Source organism: Salvelinus namaycush, chromosome 15 (genome assembly GCF_016432855.1).
Source record: "Salvelinus namaycush isolate Seneca chromosome 15, SaNama_1.0, whole genome shotgun sequence".
Classification (NCBI taxonomy): domain Eukaryota; kingdom Metazoa; phylum Chordata; class Actinopteri; order Salmoniformes; family Salmonidae; genus Salvelinus; species Salvelinus namaycush.
This window is the reverse complement of record NC_052321.1, coordinates 9121623-9142033: the sequence shown is the minus strand read 5'-3', so window position 1 is coordinate 9142033 and position 20411 is coordinate 9121623. Positions and strand designations below refer to the sequence as shown.

Here is a 20411-nt window from a genome sequence, read left to right as displayed (position 1 = left end):
GGATTACAGGCAACATCCGCTCTGAGCTAAAGGCTAGAGGTGCTGCTTTCAAGGAGTGGGACATAAATCTGGACTCATCAGAAATCCAGCTAAGCCCACCGACGAACCATCAAACAGGCAAGCGTCAATACAAGACTAAGATCGAATCCTTCAACACTGGCTCTGGCTCTGCTCGGATGTGGCAGGGCTTGCAAACTATCACAGATCACAAAGGGAAACACAGCCGCGAGCTGCCCAGTGATGCGAGTCTACCAGACCCACTAAATGTCTTCTATACTCGTTTTGAGGCAACCAACCCTGAACCATGCATGAGAGCACCAGCTGTTCCGGATGACTGTCTGATCACGGTCTCCGTAGCCGATGTGAGTCAGACCTTTAACCACGTTAACATTCATAAGGCTGCAGGGCCTGACGGATTACCAGGACACATACTCAGAGTATGCGCTGACCAGCTGGCAAGTATGGTATTTATTATTTTTGTATTTTACCCCCTTTTCGCCCCAATTTCGATCTTGTCTCATTGCTGCAACTCCCCAACGGGCTCGGGAGGCGAAGGTCAAGCCATGTGTCCTCCTAAACATGACCCGCCAAACCGCGCTTCTTAACACCCGCCCGCCAGCCGCAATAATGTGTCGGAGGAAAGACTGTTCAACTGACGACCAAGGTCAGCCTGCAGGCGCCCAGCGCACCACAAGGAATCACTAGAGCTCGACGAGCCAAGTAAAGCCCACCTGGGCAAACCATCCCCTAACCTGGACGATGCTGGGCCAATTATGTGCTGCCCTATGGGACTCCCATTCACGGCCGGTTGTGATATAGCCCGGGATCAAACCCGGGTCTGTAGTGATAAGATGCAGTGCATTAGACCGCTGCGCCACTCGGAAGGCCCTGCACTGACATTTTCAACAGCTCCCTGACCCTGTTTCAAGCAGACCTCCATAGTCCCTGTGCCCAAGAATGCCAAGGTAAGCTGCCTAATTGACTACCGCCCCGTAGCACTTACATCTGTAGCCTTGAAATTATTTCAAAGGCTGGTCATGGCTCACATCAACACCATCATCTCAGAAACCCTGGACCCACTCCAATTCGCATACTGCCCCAACAGATCCACAGATGACGCAGTCTATATTGCACTCCACACTGCCCTTTCACACCTGGACAAAAGGAACACCTACATGAGAATACTGTTCATTGACTATAGCTCAGCGTTCAACACCATAGTGCCCTCCAAGCTCATCACTAAGCTAAGGAGCGGGGGACTGAACATCTCCCTCTGCAACTGGACTTCCGGAAGGGCCTCCCCCAGGTGGTAAGGTTATGCAACAACACATCCGCCACGCTGACCCTCAACATGGGGGCCCCTCAGGGGTGTGTGCTTAATCCCCTCCTGTTCTCTCTGTTCACCTATGACTGCGTGGCCACGCACAACTCCAACACCATCATTAAGTTTGCAGACGACACTATGGTGATAAGCCTGATCAACTACAATGCCGATAGGGAGGAGGTCAGAGGTCTGGCAATGTGGTGCCAGGACAACAACCTCTCCCTCAATGTGAGCAAGACAAAGGAGCTGATCGTGGACTACAGGAAAGGAGGGCGGAGCATGCCACCATTCACATCTACGGGGCTGTAGTGGAGCGGTTCGAGAGCTTCAAGTTCCTTGGTGTCAACATCACTAAGGACCTATCATGGTCCAAACACACCAAGACAGTCATGAAGAGGGCATGGCAATGCCTATTCCTCCTCAGGAGGCTGAAAAGATTTGGCATGGGACCTAAGATCCTCAAAAAGTTCTACAGCTGTACCATCGAGAGCATCCTGAGTGGTTGCATCACCGCTTGGTATGGTAACTACTTGGCATCCGACCGCAAGGCACTACAGAGGATAGTGGGTACGGCCCATTACATCACTGTGGCTGATCTTCCTGCCATCCAGTACCTCTGTACCAGGTGGTGTCAGAGGAAGGCCCTAAAAATTGTCAAAGACTCCAGCCACCCAAATCATAGACTGTTCTCTCTACTACCGCACGGCAAGCAGTACTGGAGTGCCAAGTCTGGAACCAAAAGGCTTCTTAACAGCTTCTACACCCAAGCCATAAGACTGCTGAATGGTTAATCAAATGACTATTTGCATTGACCCCCTTATTTTATTCTAACTTATTCTTATTTCTTGCACTGACTTCTTGCACACATACTACACTGACACTCCCACACAAAACACACACACATGCATTTTGAGGAGTATTTGTCTGTCTGTAATAAAGCCCTTTAGTGGGGAAAAACTAATTATGTTTGCCTGGGCCTGGCCCCCCAGTAGTTGGGCCTGGCTGCCAAGTGGGTGGGCATATGCCCTCCCAGGCCCACCCATGGCTGCACCCCTGCCCAGTCATGTGAAATCCATAGGTTAGGGCCTAATTTATTTAAATTGTCTGATTTCCTTATATGAACTGTAACTCAGTAAAATCTTTTACATTGTTGCGTTTATATTTTTGTTCAGTATATTTTGAGAGATAATACAGTGAGCATGGAACCTTAGTTATTTAGACGACTGGTTTAGTTTCACTGGGAACAAAATTAACTGCTGCACTGACATTTAGCATGTCAACCTTATTGAATAAGAACATTTAGCATGAATGGAAACTGGATGCGAATGAGCTTGCTATCATTCTGAGTGGACTGGTGAAAACTAGTCAATTTAAACTGGGGATATAAACCATACTAAGTTATTTAAATATAAACAGTCTTATCTTCTGAATAAAGACTGGAAGGCGTGTGAACAACGGGCGGCTGTTCAACCAGTGAGTCCAACTAGCAACACATGCTAGCTTGCTAACTTTATATAGAGACCAAGGCCAGAATAAAGATGGAAACAATACTTAACCTACCAATCGAAAATAAGATATTTTATGCTGTTCTGGTGTTCTCATGGACGGTGTATCTATGGGAGGCCTACCTTGCCTACAGACAGGTAATTGTTGAACTTTACTTTGTTTCGTAACGGCCTCTTTGTCAATAACAAGGCTTTCTTTACTGCATTTCACTGCTGGCCTTCTAGCCGCATGCTGACTTTTTTCATTATTGTTTGTCTACAATATTTTACCAAGAACAAAGCTGTTTTCGGGAGTGACGTCATCTTTGTACTGGGCAATTCCATGGTAACAGAATTACGCTGAGACAAAGATTTTTCGCTCTAAAATGTATTCTAAACTGGGCTTTCGAGTGGCGCAGCGAACCTTATCGAAGAAGAACATTTAGCATGAATGGAAACTGGATGCGAATGAGCTTGCTATCATTTTGAGTGGACTGGTGAATGCACTGCATCTCAGTGGTTGAGTGGTCACTACAGACACCCTGGTTCGAATCCAGGCTGTATCACAGCCGGCCGTGGTTGGGAGTCCCATAGGGCGGCACACAATTGGCCCAGCGTCGTCCGGGTTTGACCGGTGTAGCCCGTCATAAGAATTAACTGACTGACCTGCCTAGTTAAATAAAATAAAAAAATTGAAACAAAAATCATTGATTTCAAAGGTTAACAAACCATACAACTCTATCCACAATAACTACCTTTAACAATTTCCACAGATTTTTTTTTACAGAAACACGTTTACAGAAAGAACTTTGCACATACAAAGTTTGGTAACATAATAAAACTGAGGGAGATGTTACCTTAATTCTGTTACCAAACTTTGCATCTGCAGTTTTTCCAGTAAATGTTTTTATTTTATTTACTGTGTCAATTGTTTAAAGTACTCATTGTGCGTAGAGTTATATGGTTTGTTAAACTTTGAAATTAATGGGTTTGCTTGGCGTAATTCCGCTAACATGGAATTGCCCTACTGCAACTCGAGGCCCCACTAATCATTCTGTAACATGGACATTTCTTTTTTTGATTAGCTATGTTGAATATAATTTTTTTAATGTTTAAGTGTCTCTTCTAACACCCAGCGGAGAATATACAGGTTGACCGTGCACGTACCACAAGAGTTGGGAAAGATCATGGACACAGATACCTTTGAGAAGTCACGCCTTTATCAACTAGACAAGAGCAACTTCAGTTTCTGGTCTGGACTGTATTCAGAAACTGAGGGGACGGTGGGTACAACTAAAATATCCATTGATTTGTTAGGACCTACTTTGTTATAGTACAACCTAGTTGTCTACCTCAATTTATCACACAGAGGGAATTTCATTTTTTCCCGATATAACACTGCTGTGTTCTCCCATAGCTGATCCTGCTATTTGGCGGAATCCCTTTCGTTTGGAAAGTTGCTGGGACAGTGACTGCTCGTTTTGGATTGGGTCCAGAGTATGAGGTGTGTGCATGGTCCATGGTTAAAATTGGCAGTCCAGTATTACAAATGTTTTGGCAATTTTCTTGAATCATTCCATGGCTCTGTCTTTTCTTTTTAGATCTTCCAGTCTCTTTCGTTTCTGATACTAGCAACCCTGTTCAGTGCATTCACTGGCCTTCCCTGGAGTATCTACAACACCTTTGTTATTGAGGAGAAGCATGGCTTCAACCAGCAGGTAGACTGTCAACTCTCTGAGGACATTCTTATTATACAGACAGTTTCCTAGATTGAATCAATTACACTTTTTTTCACTGGCATGGTTTCTAACACCCAGTTTGTTTGTTTTTGTTGTCGTCTATGGTCCTCCTTCCAGTCGCTGGGGTTCTTCCTAAAGGATGCTGTAAAGAAGTTTATTGTGACCCAGTGTATCTTGTTGCCTGTGACCTCACTGCTCCTCTACATCATCAAGATTGGTGGAGACTTCTTCTTCATCTACGCCTGGCTCTTCACACTGGGTGTCTCACTTGTCAGTCCTTTCACCTCATAACTGTCTGGATGGGAATATTCAAACAACAGTTGTTTAGGCGCTGGGGAGGAATTAATGGAGCTAAACTAATATCCAATATATCCAAATAAATTACAAATGTATTTATTTCTGGTCGTTCCTTCTCTCTCTTAGGTTCTGGTAACCATCTATGCGGACTACATTGCGCCCCTATTTGACAAGTTCACCCCTTTGCCAGAGGGTGAGCTGAAGGAAGAGATTGAAAGCATGTCGAAGTCTATCAGTTTCCCTCTCACTAAGGTCTATGTTGTAGAAGGTAATAACTTGTTTTGTCCTAAAGATGTAACACCGTAGACTGTATATAATTGTTTAACATCAGAGGAGAGCAAGGCATAATGGGCACTACTCTGCAGCTTGACCCTGTGTTCGTCTCAACTGTGTGGTGATGTGTGGGGGTTGAAAACATAGCAGAAACACCTTTCCGATGTTCGCTGTTACTTATGGACTATAAAGTTGTATTGTAATGATCCATTTTGACCTACTCTTCCAGGTTCCAAGCGTTCCTCTCACAGTAACGCTTACTTCTATGGGTTCTTCAAGAACAAGCGCATAGTGTTGTTCGACACCCTGCTGGAGGACTACTCTCCCCTCAACAAGGACGGAGAGACTGACACACCAACCGAGGACAAATCCAAGCTCAAGGTCAGACTTGAGCTTCCAGCGTCTGGAAGGAGGACCATTCAGTTCTCTCCGTTACGCAGAGAACTGGGTGTCAGAATGTTATAAATATATAATATTTAAAAAAGGTTTAGGAAGGCAACTTGATTCCATTCAATAATATTTCTTGCTGAAGCAAGCTTCTTCTTCAAAGGTCTCCAGTATTACTGAGCACCAATTCAGCCATACATACCATTTCTGTAGTCTTGGTTAGAGCACCGCCAGCACATTACAACTTTTATGTTATATATCTAATTTGTTGTGGTGGTCCTATCATAGAAACATAACATGGTGTACTAGAAGTTGTAGTCAATAGTTCATGCATAATTCTTTAAAAAATCAAACCAGTTATGTTCTAACTCTTTTTTTTATATATTTTTTTATTTTTAGAACAAGAAGCAAGGCTGCAACAATCCAGAGGTCTTGGCGGTGTTGGGCCACGAGCTGGGCCATTGGAAGTTGGGCCACACTGTGAAAAACATAGTAATCAGTCAGGTTTGTTTGGGAATTCCCTTGATATGCATCTGCACATCACCTCTATACCAATAGGCCACTTTCATGTTGATGCAGAAATGTAATCGATACAATTTTCCCCCCTGCCTCTGTCCTTGCAGATGAACTCCTTCCTGTGCTTCTTCCTCTTTGCTGTGCTAATTGGACGGAAGGAGCTGTTCGTGGCCTTTGGTTTCTATAACAGCCAGCCCACTTTGATTGGGTTGATGATCATATTCCAGTTCATCTTCTCCCCATACAATGAGGTGAGTGACTCCATCTCCTAAACAATGCATTTACACAGTGGATAAAACATTAAGACCATCTTCCTAATACTCAGTTGCAGCCCCCTTCTGTCTTCAGAACAGACTCAATTCGTCAGCGCATGGACTCTATAAGGTGTCGAAAGCGTTCCACAGAAATGCTGGCCCATGATGACTCCAATGCTTCCCACGGTTGTCAAGTTGGCTGAATGTCCTTTGGGTGGTAGATCATTGATACACACAGGAAATTGTTGAGCGTGAAAAACTCAGCAGCGTTGCAGTTCTTGACTCATACCGGTGCATCTGGCACATACTACCGTACCCCTTTCAAAAGCATTTAAGTATTTTGTCTTGCCTATACACCCTCTGAATGGCACGAAGACACAATCCATGTCTTAAGGCTTAAAAATAATTATTTAACCTGTCTCCTCCCCTTCATCTACACTGATTTTGATGTGGATTTAACAAGTGACATCAATAAGGGATCATTGCTTTCACCTGGCCAGTCTGTCTTGGAAAGAGCAGGTGTTCTTAATGTTTTGTACAATCTGTGTATGTCTGACCTCTTAATACACTTCAGTGGAGGCCTTATCTGTTGTCCCTGCAAGTGCTGTGGCAGCTATTCTCATTAAGTCCAGTGTTTGTTTGGCGAAAATACCTTGAGCATACTAGTAGTAAATATTGGCCAAAGAAATATACATCTAAAGCTACAATATATTTCTTAAGTCCGCTTAAACAGAAAGTGTTTTTGAGATGGCGATGAGCAGATGAGTACCTGCTACAGGCCACTGAGGAAAACTGATATTTCTCCCATTCTTACCTCCAGGTCCTGTCATTCTGTCTGACTGTCCTGAGCCGCAGGTTTGAGTTCCAGGCGGACTCCTTTGCGCTGGGCATGGGTCGAGCCTCAGAGCTCTACTCTGCACTCATCAAGCTCAACAAAGACAACCTGGGCTTCCCTGTGGCTGACTGGCTCTTTTCCATGTGGCACTACTCCCACCCTCCCCTCCTGGAGCGCCTACGGGCCCTGGGAAGCACCAAGCAGGACTGACGAGTCCCAAAAGGAGAGCCACGCCCGCTGCCTCACCCCAAGGGTCTCCGCAGGCCTCTTCTGGCACTCTGATGTAGTCTCCCCTATTTTCCTCTCTGTTTCCCTATTTTTGTTCTCCTTTATCCTCGCCATTATGTTATTTTTTTGGTCATTTTTTCCCCACAGTTTCAAACTGGCACAATACCAAAAGTTTTCAGAAATCTAGTGTGAGACAAGAAGATCTGTCGGCTATGCTTATTCTAGGTGTAATGGAGTTAAGAATGTACCATAAGCTCATGCCACAGCTAGCTTGACATGTTGCCGATGGAGCTATCGATTTATACATTTTCCCGATAGCTCAAACGGTTTGTAAGTTGTCAAGGAGTGGAGTCACGTGTGCTAGCCAGGCATCGGTCCTGAGTTCGAGCTCTGCGGGCCGAATCGGGAGGAACCTGTACTCACTAAGCAAGCAGCGTGACGTCCGTAACATAGGGAAACATGAACATGCAATACAATTGTGGGCATAAATAATTACCCGACCATTTTTAGTTTAAGCACTTGCTGCTAGTACAGGTCACATTGATCAAGGATTTCTCATATTTCAGAAAGGTTTACATTTTTTACTGAAGTTTTATTTGAATTTCATTTACTCCCCTGAGAATTTGTCATTACAAATATTTTCTCATAAAACCTTGATGTACAGTAGTGGAACTATCCCTGGCCAGTAGGGGTGGAACTATCCCTGGCCAGTAGGGGTGGAACTACTGGGGGGGGGGGGGGTGAGAAAAAAATATCAAGAGTGACAATAGGATGTACAGCGAATGGGCCATCAATTTATTATTAATAGTATATCCTGCTGGTCGATTGGCTCCATCTACAACTGTTTATTATGAGAGGTGTGTCTGAACACTAGAACTTTAAAAGATACACACCTTTTCAGATTTAGTCAAGACTATGCTTGAGATGGATCAAGTTATACAGGTAACTGCCAAAGTAATAAAACACTTGAGGAAATAAGGGATACAAAGAATATTGAAAGCAGGTGCTTCCACACAGGTGTGGTTCCTGAGTTAATTAAGCAATTAATATCCCATTGTGCTTGGGGTCATGTATAAAAATGCTGGGCAGGCCATTATTTTGGCTACCATGACTATGCCCCCAAAGGATGACAATGCCCCTATGCACAGGGCATGAGTGGTCAAATGAAGTTTTATTTGTCACGTGCTGAATACAACAGGTGTAGGCCTTACCATGAAATGCTTATTTACAAGCCCTTATCCAACAATGCAGAGTAAGAGGGGGGGACAATGCAAATAGTCTGGGTAGCCATTTGATTAGATGTTCAGGAGATTTATGGCTTGGGGGTAGAAGCTGTTTAGAAGCCTCTTGGACCAAGACTTGGCGCTCCGGTACCGCTTGCCGTGCGGTAGCAGAGAGAACATTCTATGACTAGGGTACTGGAGTCTTTGACAATTTTTAGGGCCTTCCTCTGACACCGCCTGGTATAGAGGTCCTGGATGGCAGGAAGCTTGGCCATTCGCACTACCCTCTGTAGTGCCTTGCGGTCGGAGGCCGAGCGGTTACCATACCAGGCAGTGATGCAACCAGTCAGGATGCTCTCGATGGTGCAGCTGTAGAACTTTTTGAGGATATTAGAACCCATGCCAAATCTTTTCAGTCTCCTGAGGGGGGATAGGTTTTGTCGTGTCCTCTTCACGACTGTCTTGGTGTGCTTGGACCATGTTTGATGTAATATGTAAATTCAGCAAAAAAAGAAACGTCCTCTCACTGTCGACTGTGTTTATTTTCAGCAAACTTAACATGTGTAAATATTTGTATGAACATAACAAGATTTAACAACTGAGACCCAACCTGAACAAGTTCCACAGACATGTGACTAACAGAAATGGAATAACGTGTCCCTGAACAAAGGGGGGGTCAAAAGTAACAGTCAGTATCTGGTGTGGCCACCAGCTGCATTAAGTACTGCAGTGCATCTCCTCCTCATGGACTGCACCAGATTTGCCAGTTCTTGCTGTGAGATGTTACCCCACTCTTCCACCAAGGCACCTGCAAGTTCCCAGACATTTCTGGGGGGAATGGCCCTAGCCCTCACCCTCCGATCCAACAGGTCCCAGATGTGCTCAATGGGATTGAGATTGAGGCTCTTCGCTGGCCATGGCAGAACACTGACATTCCTGTCTTGCAGGAAATCACGCACAGAATGAGCAGTATGGCTGGTGGCATTATCATGCTGGAGGGTCATGTCAGGATGAGCCTGCAGGAAGGGTACCACATGAGGGAGGAGGATGTCTTCCCTGTAACGCACAGCGTTGAGATTGCCTGCAATCACAACAAGCTCAGTCCGATGATGCTGTGACACACTGCCCCAGACCATTACAGACCCTCCACCTCCAAATCGATTCCTCTCCAGGGTATAGGCCTCGGTGTAACGCTCATTCCTTCAACAATAAACGCGAATCTGACCATCACCCCTGGTGAGCCAAAACCGCGACTCGTCAGTGAAGATCACTTTTTGCCAGTCCTGTCTGGTCCAGCGACAGTGGGTTTGTGCCCATAGGCGACGTTGTTGCCGGTGATGTCTGGTGAGGATGTGCCTTACAACAGGCCTACAAGCCCTCAGTCCAGCCTCTCTCAGCCTATTGCGGAGCGTCTGAGCACTGATGGAGGGATTGTGGATTCCTGGTGTAACTCGGGCAGTTGTTGTTGCCATCTTGTACCTGTCCCGCAGGTGGGATATTCGGATGTATGGATTCTGTGCAGGTGTTGTTAGAAGTGGTCTGCCACTGCGAGGACGATCAGCTGTCCGTCCTGTCTCCCTGTAGCACTGTCTTAGGCGTCTCACAGTACAGACATTGCAATTTATTGCCCTGGCCACATCTGCAGTCCTCATGCCTCCTTGCAGCATGCCTAAGGTACATTCATGCAGATGAGCAGGGACCGTGGGCATCTTTCTTTTGGTGTTTTTCAGAGTCAGTAGAAAGGCCTCTTTAGTGTCCTAAGTTTTCATAACTGATCTTAATTGCCTACCGTCTGTAAGCTGTTAGTGTCTTAACGACCGTTCAACAGGTGCATGTTCATTAATTGTTTATGGTTCATTGAACAGGCATGGGAAACAGTGTTTAAACCCTTTACAATGAAGATCTGTGAAGTTATTTGGATTTTTTAACGAATTATCTTTGAATGACAGGGTCCTGAAAAGGGAATTTATTTTTTTGCTGAGTTTAGGTAGGGGTAAAGTGACTATGCATAGATAATAAACAGCGAGTAGCAGCGTAAAAAAAGGGGGTCAATGAAAATAGTCTGGGTAGCCTTTTGATTAATTGTTCAGTAGTTTTATGGCTTGGGTGTAGAAGCTGTTAATAAGGAACCTTTTGGACCTAAACTTGGCTTGATGAACATAAACTATGTAAACCATATGCCACGGCCGTCTCAGTCACCAGATCTCAACCCAATTGAATACTTGTGGCAGATTCTGGAGCGGTGCCTGAGACAGCGTTTTCCACCACCATTAAAACACCCAAATTATGGAATTTCTTGTGGAATAATGGTATTGCGTCCCTCCAATAGAGTTCCAGATACTTGTAGAAGCTATGCTAAAGTGATTTTAAGCTGTTCTTGCAGCTCATTGTAGCCCAACACCCTATTAAGACACTATTGGTATTTCCTTTATTTTGGCAGTTACTCTAATTAAGGTTTGAGTGCCTGTGACTTCCCAGGGATCTGTCACTTGTGGTGATAGTTTTTAAGTAATACTTGGGCCAATGATGGACCAAAGGAATGTTCAATTTAGGTAAAATTTCCTAGTTTCTTTTTACAACACAATTTCAGTTTTTTAATGCACTTTTAACAGCCTGACCATACTGTACTTGTAAATCATTGAATAGCTTAATGGCAAAGGGGGGAAAAAGTGAATGCATTTGTAATATGTGAATGTGGTTTGGACTCTACTGTTAATGTGTTATTGTTTTTTGTTTCTTCTCTTCTGGTGCCTGTGTGTGCGAGGTGTGATAGTGAACCCAGTTTTGACTGGAGGGGAGGGGGGGAGGGGGCTACATCAGATGAATCAAGTGTTTGGTTTGTTATAGAAGAACATACTTTTCTTGCAGCATTGTGAATAAAGTCCCTCACAGCAGCTGTCTTTTCCTATTTGTGTCTCAACCTTTTTATGGGTAGTGACAGATGCGCTACTGCATTAACTGTGATATGAATCATTTGCATAGTCATATCGCTGCCAACCTGGTCTCAGAGCTTTTCGTATTATTGTGTCGTAAATTTGAAACACTCATTTAGTATGATGTTTTGTTGGTATTTATTTGTGGATGTCCATCGCCCATTTCGTATGATATGTTACGAATTACCTTTCGTATTATATGTTATGAATTTTCAAACCGTGTGATATGTTATGAATTCTACCTAGGTGGCTAACGTTAGCTATGTTAGGGGTTAAGTTTAGGAGTTTGGGGGAAGGGTTAGCTGTGATGGTTTGAACTCGCAACTTTTGGGTTGCTAGACATTCGCATTATACGCCCACCCCGATCAACCACCCTACTTTCGTTAGTAACCATCTATCTTATGTAACCATGCCAAACGTAACATATCATACTAATGGGTGTCCTGGATTTACATTTACTATGTTACGTCTAGTCTATGAGACCAGGCTGAGGGTACATATTTTAGCACAATATCTTGTATAGCATAGTAGATTATGGCTATCAAAACAATAATTATGTCTACACATAGTAAGCATAGCCTGCATACGGTACCAATTACAGACCACATAATCTCATTACTGACTTTAAAGTGGCAGTCAGCACCTGAAACAAAGTGCTCTCGATCCCCACATCTCTTTCGGTAAAAAGCTGAGGGATGGGGCTGGAGAAATGTAACCATTCTCAAAGGACTGGCCATACATTATATTAAATGTACAATTTTAATCATGTTTTGAGGCTATATAGTGTTACATTTAGTTTGTTTACAAACATTGGAATAAAACAAACTTACGTTTTGGGTTCTGATGCAGTACAACAGTTGAACTAAGCTCATGAGGCATAAGTTAATTCTTCAAGAATCAATGGGTATATCATTAAAATATTTAAGGCAAAAAAAGCTGTAGCACCTGCTGATTGCCCTTTTAACTGACCACTTGTTACAGCATAAAACAAACGTTTTGTTTTCACGGTGCCTCCAAAGTGTGATACTTGGAATGTAGGCCATGGAAAATGTCAGTTACCCAAACGATTTACTACTGGGTAAAGAGTCATGCATGGCTTTCCTGCTTGTTTTCTGATGACTGAACTTGTTTAATAGTAGGCTATAAATACAATCCTTTAATTTCGAAAATGTATTATGAAATGTAATTTTGAAATGTCAAATAGTTGTGGTGTAGGCCTACTGTGTGTTTGACAACATGCATATGTGGTCATCAAAGACATAATTTAGCAGAAGTGCTCACAGTAGACGAATGCAATCAACAAAAGGTCACTCCAGACGCAACTACGTAGTGCGCAGTCCATTTTATATCAAACGGTCTAGCTATAGCGGTGTCATCAGGAAGGCAAAGCGAAGGAGTTTACTCCGCCCTGAAAGTGAGGAATTTTTGTATGGTCAATGAGAATGTCGAATTTGGTCAACAAAACATGTAATTGCTCATTTGCTACGTGAAGCTTATTTTATTGAATATAAGTTTTGTAATGGTTAGGTTTTTATGAATGCACATGTATTCTAGACGCACGTGGCATTTCGGCAACTTTGACAAAAAACTACTTTATAAAATGGTCCCAACTGATCTAGCGTCATTCAGCCTGCCTTCCATTTTGAGGACGTATTTCACTTGTAAGAGCAGTCACTCGACTATCTTGTCAATATGATAAAACATCTTTGGTATCATACTGTCCGTCATGAGACCGTACCATTATGCATAGGGGTGAACGTTTTTTCAAATATGATTGTTGTTTGAGGCAGATCACCATTTATTTAAACGTTCTTACTGATAAAAACCCACTTGCTTTTCACAGATGGTCATCTATTTCGCTGTGTCGTATTGATCCTTCATAGAAATATAATAAAGACTCAGTTCATACTCATCCACAAACACCCCCATTATATACAATGGTTAGGCCCTGATATGGTTTATTTTGGTAGACAAGGGCAAACAGTCTAGTTTTTGTTGTTTTTGGGACGAAATGGCAAGGTTTTTGAGAGCTGATGTTAGGAGTCTCCTCACCACACAGCTAAGAATGGCATCTGATCAGGTAAAAATGCACCACATATGATTAGACAACCACGTTTCGCAGCTAATACAGTCCAACGTTAAAATGAAACGAGTGGTATTCAATTGTCAAGTGATTTCGCGATGGCCTTGGACAATTTGTAATGTTCTTGTTACTATGTCAGTCAGTATGTTACAATGTTACAATGTTTAACTGGTGTTTGGAACGTTCTGATACAAATTGTAGCAAACGACTACTGTGTATGATTGAGCTGCTTACAAGGCCATGTAAGCAGCTCAATCATACACCTCGGTCTAATGTGTATGGAATTTGGTTAAATGCGTCCATCTATGAATGATGAAGCAATTCTCTGACGCTACAGTTGTTGCCCACAATGGTAGAGTTTTTTTGAAAGGCAGTGTTTACATTCTCTGGTCAATTCTGTTGGTCTTTTCAGTCAACATTAAAGGGGGGAGTTTTTCATTAGGATATTAAAATTAGTGTATGAATGATTTGAGGCTACATAGCCTAACACTTTGCAATGCATTGACATAGATTACAGTATTCCACGTGCAAAAAACTCCCCACTTCAATATGTGCTTTAGTTAGTTCAGCTGCATGTCACGTGACACTTCAATGAGGATAACCCATAGAGATGTATAGAGGACTCAACTTTGAAATAACCAGTTTTTGCATGGACATTGCCATTGAGGGCTTCCACCATTTTAAAGTAGTAAACTGGGCTGGGATTTCTATGGTTTGGGAGCAGAAAGCTAATGATCAGAGCATTGTCTTCTTCAAATGGGGTGCTATGAAATGGTCTCCACTATGATACCAGCATCTAGTGGCCACAACATATGAATGACAAACTTTGGTTCAGGACTCCAGCACTGCAGGTGGCGGTTAATCACTAATATTAGCTTTGCACTTTTTTAAAACAGAAAAAGAATTGACTACTTTAAAATGGAGGTAGCTCATTGTCGCTGCCCATGCTGTCAGACGCCATAATGGCACAGATGCAAGCAAAGATTATACCTCTTTCCATCTCTGTGAGAACCCTTTACTTCTATATACTGTATGCTGATAACAGCCTAGCCTTTACCATTGCATAAAGCTTTCATTTTACAATGTGAAGGTCATGTTTATTTCTCTAATAAAAGTTGTGCATAACACAACATACCAATCTCATACATAATCCTACTAAGGAACATCTTGTTGTTCTTATATGTTCACCTGTTGATTTAATTTTCTCCATTTACCAGCTGGGTGAGTTGGGCAAAGGTGCAGGGAAAGGAGGTGGCGGCGGAGGATCTGTCAGAGAGGCAGGAGGAGCCCTCGGAAAGAAACAGGCAGCAGAGGAGGAAATGTACTTCCGGTTAGTTGGGACTTACAGTATACTGTACGACCAATAGGTGGTATACCTATTTGTTTGCCAAAATTGACACTGTAAATGTATTTATCGAGGCTTTGTGGCAGTCTGCCTGGCCTGTATTCATACTGTGTCCTCACTGTACCTAACACTTTCCAATCTCCCTCTACAGGCGTAAAGAGCAAGAACAGTTGGCTGCACTAAAGCAGCATCACCAAGAGGAGATTGACCACCACAAGAAGGAGATTTCGAGGCTGCAGAGTGAGATTGACCGTCACAAGGGAAAAATTAGGAAACTGAAGCATGATGACTGAGACTCACTCCATTAGAATAAAGGCCAGGGATTCAATATTGCCAAATCCTAGTCATCGCCTGCACTGTCTCTGGGCAGCTCTGTGTATATGTGATTGATTGTTCTGTATATGCTTGAGGTTATTAAACATTTATTTGAAATGGTTATTGCTTTCAATTATTGTTTGTGCTAAAATTAAGATTTTAGATGTGGGGTGCCATTACGGAGGATGATTGTTCGCCATATTACAGAAGGATGATTACAGCTAGTGTAGCTGTACTGTCTAAATGGATTCCGGCAATATGAATGGCAAAGAGAAGAGAAAATATGGCGCTGTCTTTTATTGAAACTTATCCCATGAATTGGTGTCTGTACACAACTCTCAGTTTTGCCAATGCCATAACATCCCCCATTGAAGAAACAATCATGCAACATTGCTAATTGAAGGTGATACCAGCTTTTACCATCAGGCCGCAGATACAGATCCCATGTACACATCTGCCAGAGCACAGAAATCACCCCCCCCTCACATGAACCTGATCCACATGTTGTAATATTGTTTGATTTTCATTGTATTGATGCTGTGCTGTTGCTATGCAAGACATTTCCTGAAAGGGACACACAATAGTCATGTTAATCTAATTGCTATAGATGTATGAAAACATGAAGCTGACACTTATGAAAACAGAGTCGTGAAGGAGATGCTTGGTGTGGAGTATTATACATTTGAGACGTGTCTATTTCTTATATTTACATGCATCTAACCCATTGACTGTATGGATTTATTTAACGAGGCAAGTCAGTTAAAAAAAAATCTTAATAATGGTGGCCTACCAAAAAGCCTCCTGGGGAGATGGGGGCAGAGATTAAAAATATGGGACAAAACACATCACGACGAGAGACAACACTACATAAAGAGAGATCTAAGACATAGCATGGCAGCAACACAGCATGGGAGCAACATGACAACATGGTAGCAGCACAAAACAGGGTACAAACATTATTGGGCACAGACAGCACAAAGGGCAAGAAGGTAGAGACAACAATACATCAAGCAAAGCAGCCACAACAGTCAGTAAGAGTGTCCAATGGACCCAGATAAAGAGGGACCATTGCATGTCTTGGGAGCAATGATTTCTGTAATCCTCGCTCTGTCCAGAGGGTGGCAATTAGCACATTGTACACTGCGTATAAAGCCCTGTATAAATCCCGTAAGGAAGAATGTACATTTTCGTCATTTCCTCTAAAGCTTTAGCTCCGCCTAGATACCCCTGTCTTTTACAGCGGGACAACCCGTCTGTCTTTCTTTTCGCACATCATGGCGGACCGGTTCAATAAGGTGTGTAAGCGCTCAAGAACCAACATATCTAAATTTATAAATAATACGTCCATATAGATTAATTTTACTCCGGTTAAATATCTCTGTGCATTGTAAATGAAGACTAGTGGAGATCATTTCGTAGCATTTGTCGTATTTGACACATCCAGGATGTCATGTGTTGGCTAACGCAACTTAGCCGCATTACATTAATTTAGCTATCTAGCTAACTCGGACTAGACTGGATAGTTAACTACAAAAACCCGTCAGAAGACATCCCTAGTTCGTTGGCATTTTTGGTGAAGTGTTGAGGTCAAATGCGTATAGTTTTTGAAGATTTCCTAATTAACACTGAATTTACTATTTAACGCTAACGTTATTTGGGTAAGCGACAGGCCACGTTTACGCGAGTTAAATGTTTAGACCCAGTTCAAATGAAATCCACCCAAAACCACTCATTCCTATAATTTTAAAGGGTTACTTAACACTGCGGGAACAATATTTTTTGTGAACAAATGTTTAATTTTGTCGTGATAAGGTTGGTAGCAACATGTGGATATCTGTTGCAGCTCAAATCGACTACTAACCCCACAATGCTAATGCTCTGTATGGGCTAGCTAGCAAACGTAGCAACACACTATAATACCCAAGTCATTATCAGCGTGTTGTGGAGTAGTTAGCTGTAAAATAGCTCAAACAAACTGCACTGTCAATTTAGGATTCTACAATCTCACGATTTTCAGCATGAAGATCGATGTGCCTCAGAGTGGAGTCTGGCATTCGCAACGGCGCAATGCAACCGGAACTGAACATGCAAACAAATGGGAGAAATGTTTTAAACCCCCTATTGAATTAGACATTTCGAGGTAGGAATGCAACAAAAATATGAATAATGGCTCGTTCGAGAGAACAACCTCCTGCACTATGACATCGGCCAATATTGATATCTGACATGTATGATGGACGATTTAGATCTTCTTTTCGTATTAACAGTTTAGTGAGTGGCTTCATCTCAATGCTACGTCATACGAGCCTAATTTCTCCCTGCTTGAATGGCAGTAGCTCAGATTCACCTGAACATGAAATTTGCCAAGGGAACGCTGCACAGAGATGCACAAAAACAATACCCATTTTCAATGTTATATCTTTACTTGAAGGCTTGTTGGCCCTAAACCGTGGCTATAATGTATTCAAGTTAATTTGTTTTGCTTGTCAGTTTAACGACCACGAGAATACTGTACATGCACTACCATCTGAGACTTAGGCAACCTTGTTGAATCATTTGAACCACAGGTGGTGGGCAACTATTCTCAATTACTTGATGTGCTTCTTACCTTGCCAGGTTCTGCTGCTTGATGGCAGAGGCCATCTACTTGGTCGTCTCGCTGCCATTGTGGCGAAGCAAGTTCTGCTTGGTGAGTCATGTCGTGATAAATTAATACCCATCTTGTGACTGATCAATATTCAATCCAAGAATTTCATGTCACTTGATGTGTAATTGCACCTTGATTTGGTCCTAGTTATGTTTGACTAGCTTGCTACAACTTTCAGTGATGCTTTTTAACCTACATTGCTTGAGTAACTACAATGATAACTCGCATTACCATCTGAGACGGTGGATATTATACAATGGGCCTGTGTACTTATTTCAATATGTAAGTCAGGATTTCCCCCGTTTCAGGCCACAAGGTGGTAGTTGTGAGATGTGAGGGTATCAACATCTCTGGAAACTTCTACCGTAACAAATGTAAGTTATTGACACTTTGTATATATTCAGGTTAACCCCTTTGGTGTAGTTGTAATGTGTTGTGTGATTGAGGTCCTACCTTTGATTCCTAGTAACTATTTTGAGCTAAATCTTAAGATTTGCTCGTTGTCAGTGATGTTTACCACAGTAAATATTCGAGTTTAACGACCATGCGAATACTTTACATGCACTACCATCTGAGACATAAAGCAATATGGTATAACCAGAGTTGTGAAACGGTTTAGACACTGGCATAGCTTGAATGTATTGCGCCTATCTTTATGAATAGTGAAGTACCTGGCTTTCCTGCGTAAGAGGATGAACACCAACCCCTCACGTGGACCATATCACTTCAGAGCGCCCAGCAGAATCTTCTGGAGGACCGTAAGGGGTAAGATCACAGCCCCTTCTTTTAAATTGGGATTTTTTTAGCTCAAATTTTGGCTGTTTTTCAGCTGCCTGTCTAGGGGCTTGCTTGGACCTCACCTTTATGGGCATTGATTTAAATGGTCCCTATGGGGTGATTCAGTGGCATGAAGTATGCACATTCTGAACTCCACCTTGCACAACCTATGGTTTCTACTTGACTGTGATGAACACTTATCCCAAAGCTGATCATTTTGATGAGACAAACTTTCGGATCTGACTGCTGAGTTTAGTCAGGGCCACAATGTTGTGCTGGTGTCTGTTAACAGTTACAGGGAAGTTTCTGCACATTTGGGATTTATACCTATTTCATATTTACAATCTAAAATTGGCATGGAACCTATGTGTGCGACACTATCTCCATAAGTGTATATATAGATATATTTTTTCCTTGGCTTCCCTTGTGCTACAGAGTATTGCCTATCCTATGTGGGTTTACCTAATTGCCTAGTAACATCCTAACTTTATTGATCCCCCTTGGAACCCAACAGGCATGCTGCCTCATAAAACCAAGAGAGGACAGGCTGCACTGGAGAGGCTGAAGGTGTTCGATGGTGTCCCACCTCCTTATGACAAGGTGAGTGTTTCAATCATCCAGCATAACTCTGATCATGTGCTGTCGGTGATGCTACTTTTTAATACTTACATTGTTTGAGTATTGACTTTGAGAATATGAGAGGTGAATGACTTGCTGTTGCTTTTGGAGCTGACATTTATTTTGTTCCACAGAGGAAGCGCATGGTCGTACCTGCTGCCCTAAAGATTGTCCGTCTGAAGCCCACTCGCAAGGTAAGCCTAAAATCAGTTTAGCAAGTAACACCACTGAATTGATCAACTCTTCATTGACTAGTAGGTAGTTGTCAAAAGTTGCAAGCCACACTGTAGTTGAGCTAATGTTTAGCCACATTCTTGCTAGCCAGACATTGGCCAAAATGTATTTAGCCATGTACCCATCTATTCTTATTGTCAGTGATGTTTACGTCAGTAAATATTCGAGTTTAACGACCATGAGAATACTTTACATGCACTACCATCTGAGACAACAGCCAAATAATAATTAGAACCCTAAGTAGTGGAAACTATTCTTATGACCTTTGTTGGGCTAATGTTTGAGTTGTGACATTATTGTTTCTACTTTGTGTGAACCTGCCTTCCCCAGTTCGCCCTCCTCGGGCGTCTGGCCCATGAGGTCGGCTGGAAGTACCAGGCCATCACAGCCACCTTGGAGGAGAAGAGGAAGGAGAAGGCCAAGATCCGGTATGCCAAGAAAAAGACGGTGATCAAGCTGTCAAAGCTGGCAGAGAAGAACGTGGAGAGCAAGATTTCAAAGTACACTGCTGTCCTGAAACAATATGGGGTCCTTGTCTGAGCTAGTTTGTGGTGGCCAATAAAGATAAATAAATGTTTATAGAAAGTTTGACTCGCTTGATTCATTTTTTTGGTGTGTTTGAGTTGCATGAAGTTGAGAAGGAAATGTAACTAGAGTAATGAATCTTTAGATGCTGCTCTACTGCTAGAGATGAACAGTATTACTTCTAATCTAAGTTAGAACACAATGGAAGCACGCCTAGACAAAATGCTGTTTTTTTTTTACAATTGGAGCAACATCCAGGCTGTAAATTTTTCAAAACGAACACATTTTGCGTGTAACAAGTGATTATTAATCAGTGCTAAATGCGTTAATAATGTAACAATATATTTCTATGGCGTTAATCCTGTTCAACGCCT

The 20411-nt window shown here is 42.6% G+C and overlaps 3 protein-coding genes and 3 non-coding genes across 6 annotated transcripts; all 6 read left to right on the top strand.

The window, feature by feature from the left end:
• The first annotated feature begins 2574 nt into the window (after positions 1-2574).
• zmpste24 (zinc metallopeptidase, STE24 homolog) lies at positions 2575-8603 on the top strand. Its single transcript, XM_039009298.1, has 10 exons — positions 2575-2967; positions 3945-4091; positions 4226-4312; positions 4410-4526; positions 4665-4817; positions 4971-5112; positions 5347-5498; positions 5904-6008; positions 6128-6271; positions 7095-8603. The coding sequence occupies exons 1-10, from the start codon at positions 2863-2865 to the stop codon at positions 7317-7319; spliced, it is 1377 nt and encodes a 458-aa protein (XP_038865226.1). The 5' UTR covers positions 2575-2862; the 3' UTR covers positions 7320-8603.
• A 4836-nt stretch (positions 8604-13439) lies between these two features.
• Positions 13440-15359, top strand: atp5if1b (ATP synthase inhibitory factor subunit 1b). Its single transcript, XM_039008868.1, has 3 exons — positions 13440-13573; positions 14794-14906; positions 15073-15359. The coding sequence occupies exons 1-3, from the start codon at positions 13505-13507 to the stop codon at positions 15212-15214; spliced, it is 324 nt and encodes a 107-aa protein (XP_038864796.1). The 5' UTR covers positions 13440-13504; the 3' UTR covers positions 15215-15359.
• A 1101-nt stretch (positions 15360-16460) lies between these two features.
• Positions 16461-20103, top strand: rpl13a (ribosomal protein L13a). The gene is made up of 7 exons (XM_039009297.1): positions 16461-16531; positions 17853-17925; positions 18192-18257; positions 18547-18648; positions 19175-19260; positions 19413-19472; positions 19843-20103. The coding sequence occupies exons 1-7, from the start codon at positions 16511-16513 to the stop codon at positions 20050-20052; spliced, it is 618 nt and encodes a 205-aa protein (XP_038865225.1). The 5' UTR covers positions 16461-16510; the 3' UTR covers positions 20053-20103.
• LOC120060545 lies at positions 18383-18464 on the top strand. Its single transcript, XR_005478237.1, has one exon. It is a non-coding gene; the product is annotated as a small nucleolar RNA Z195/SNORD33/SNORD32 family (small nucleolar RNA).
• On the top strand, positions 18842-18913 carry LOC120060550. The gene has a single exon (XR_005478242.1). It is a non-coding gene; the product is annotated as a small nucleolar RNA SNORD50 (small nucleolar RNA).
• Positions 19646-19727, top strand: LOC120060554. The gene has a single exon (XR_005478246.1). It is a non-coding gene; the product is annotated as a small nucleolar RNA Z195/SNORD33/SNORD32 family (small nucleolar RNA).
• Positions 20104-20411: the final 308 nt, after the last annotated feature.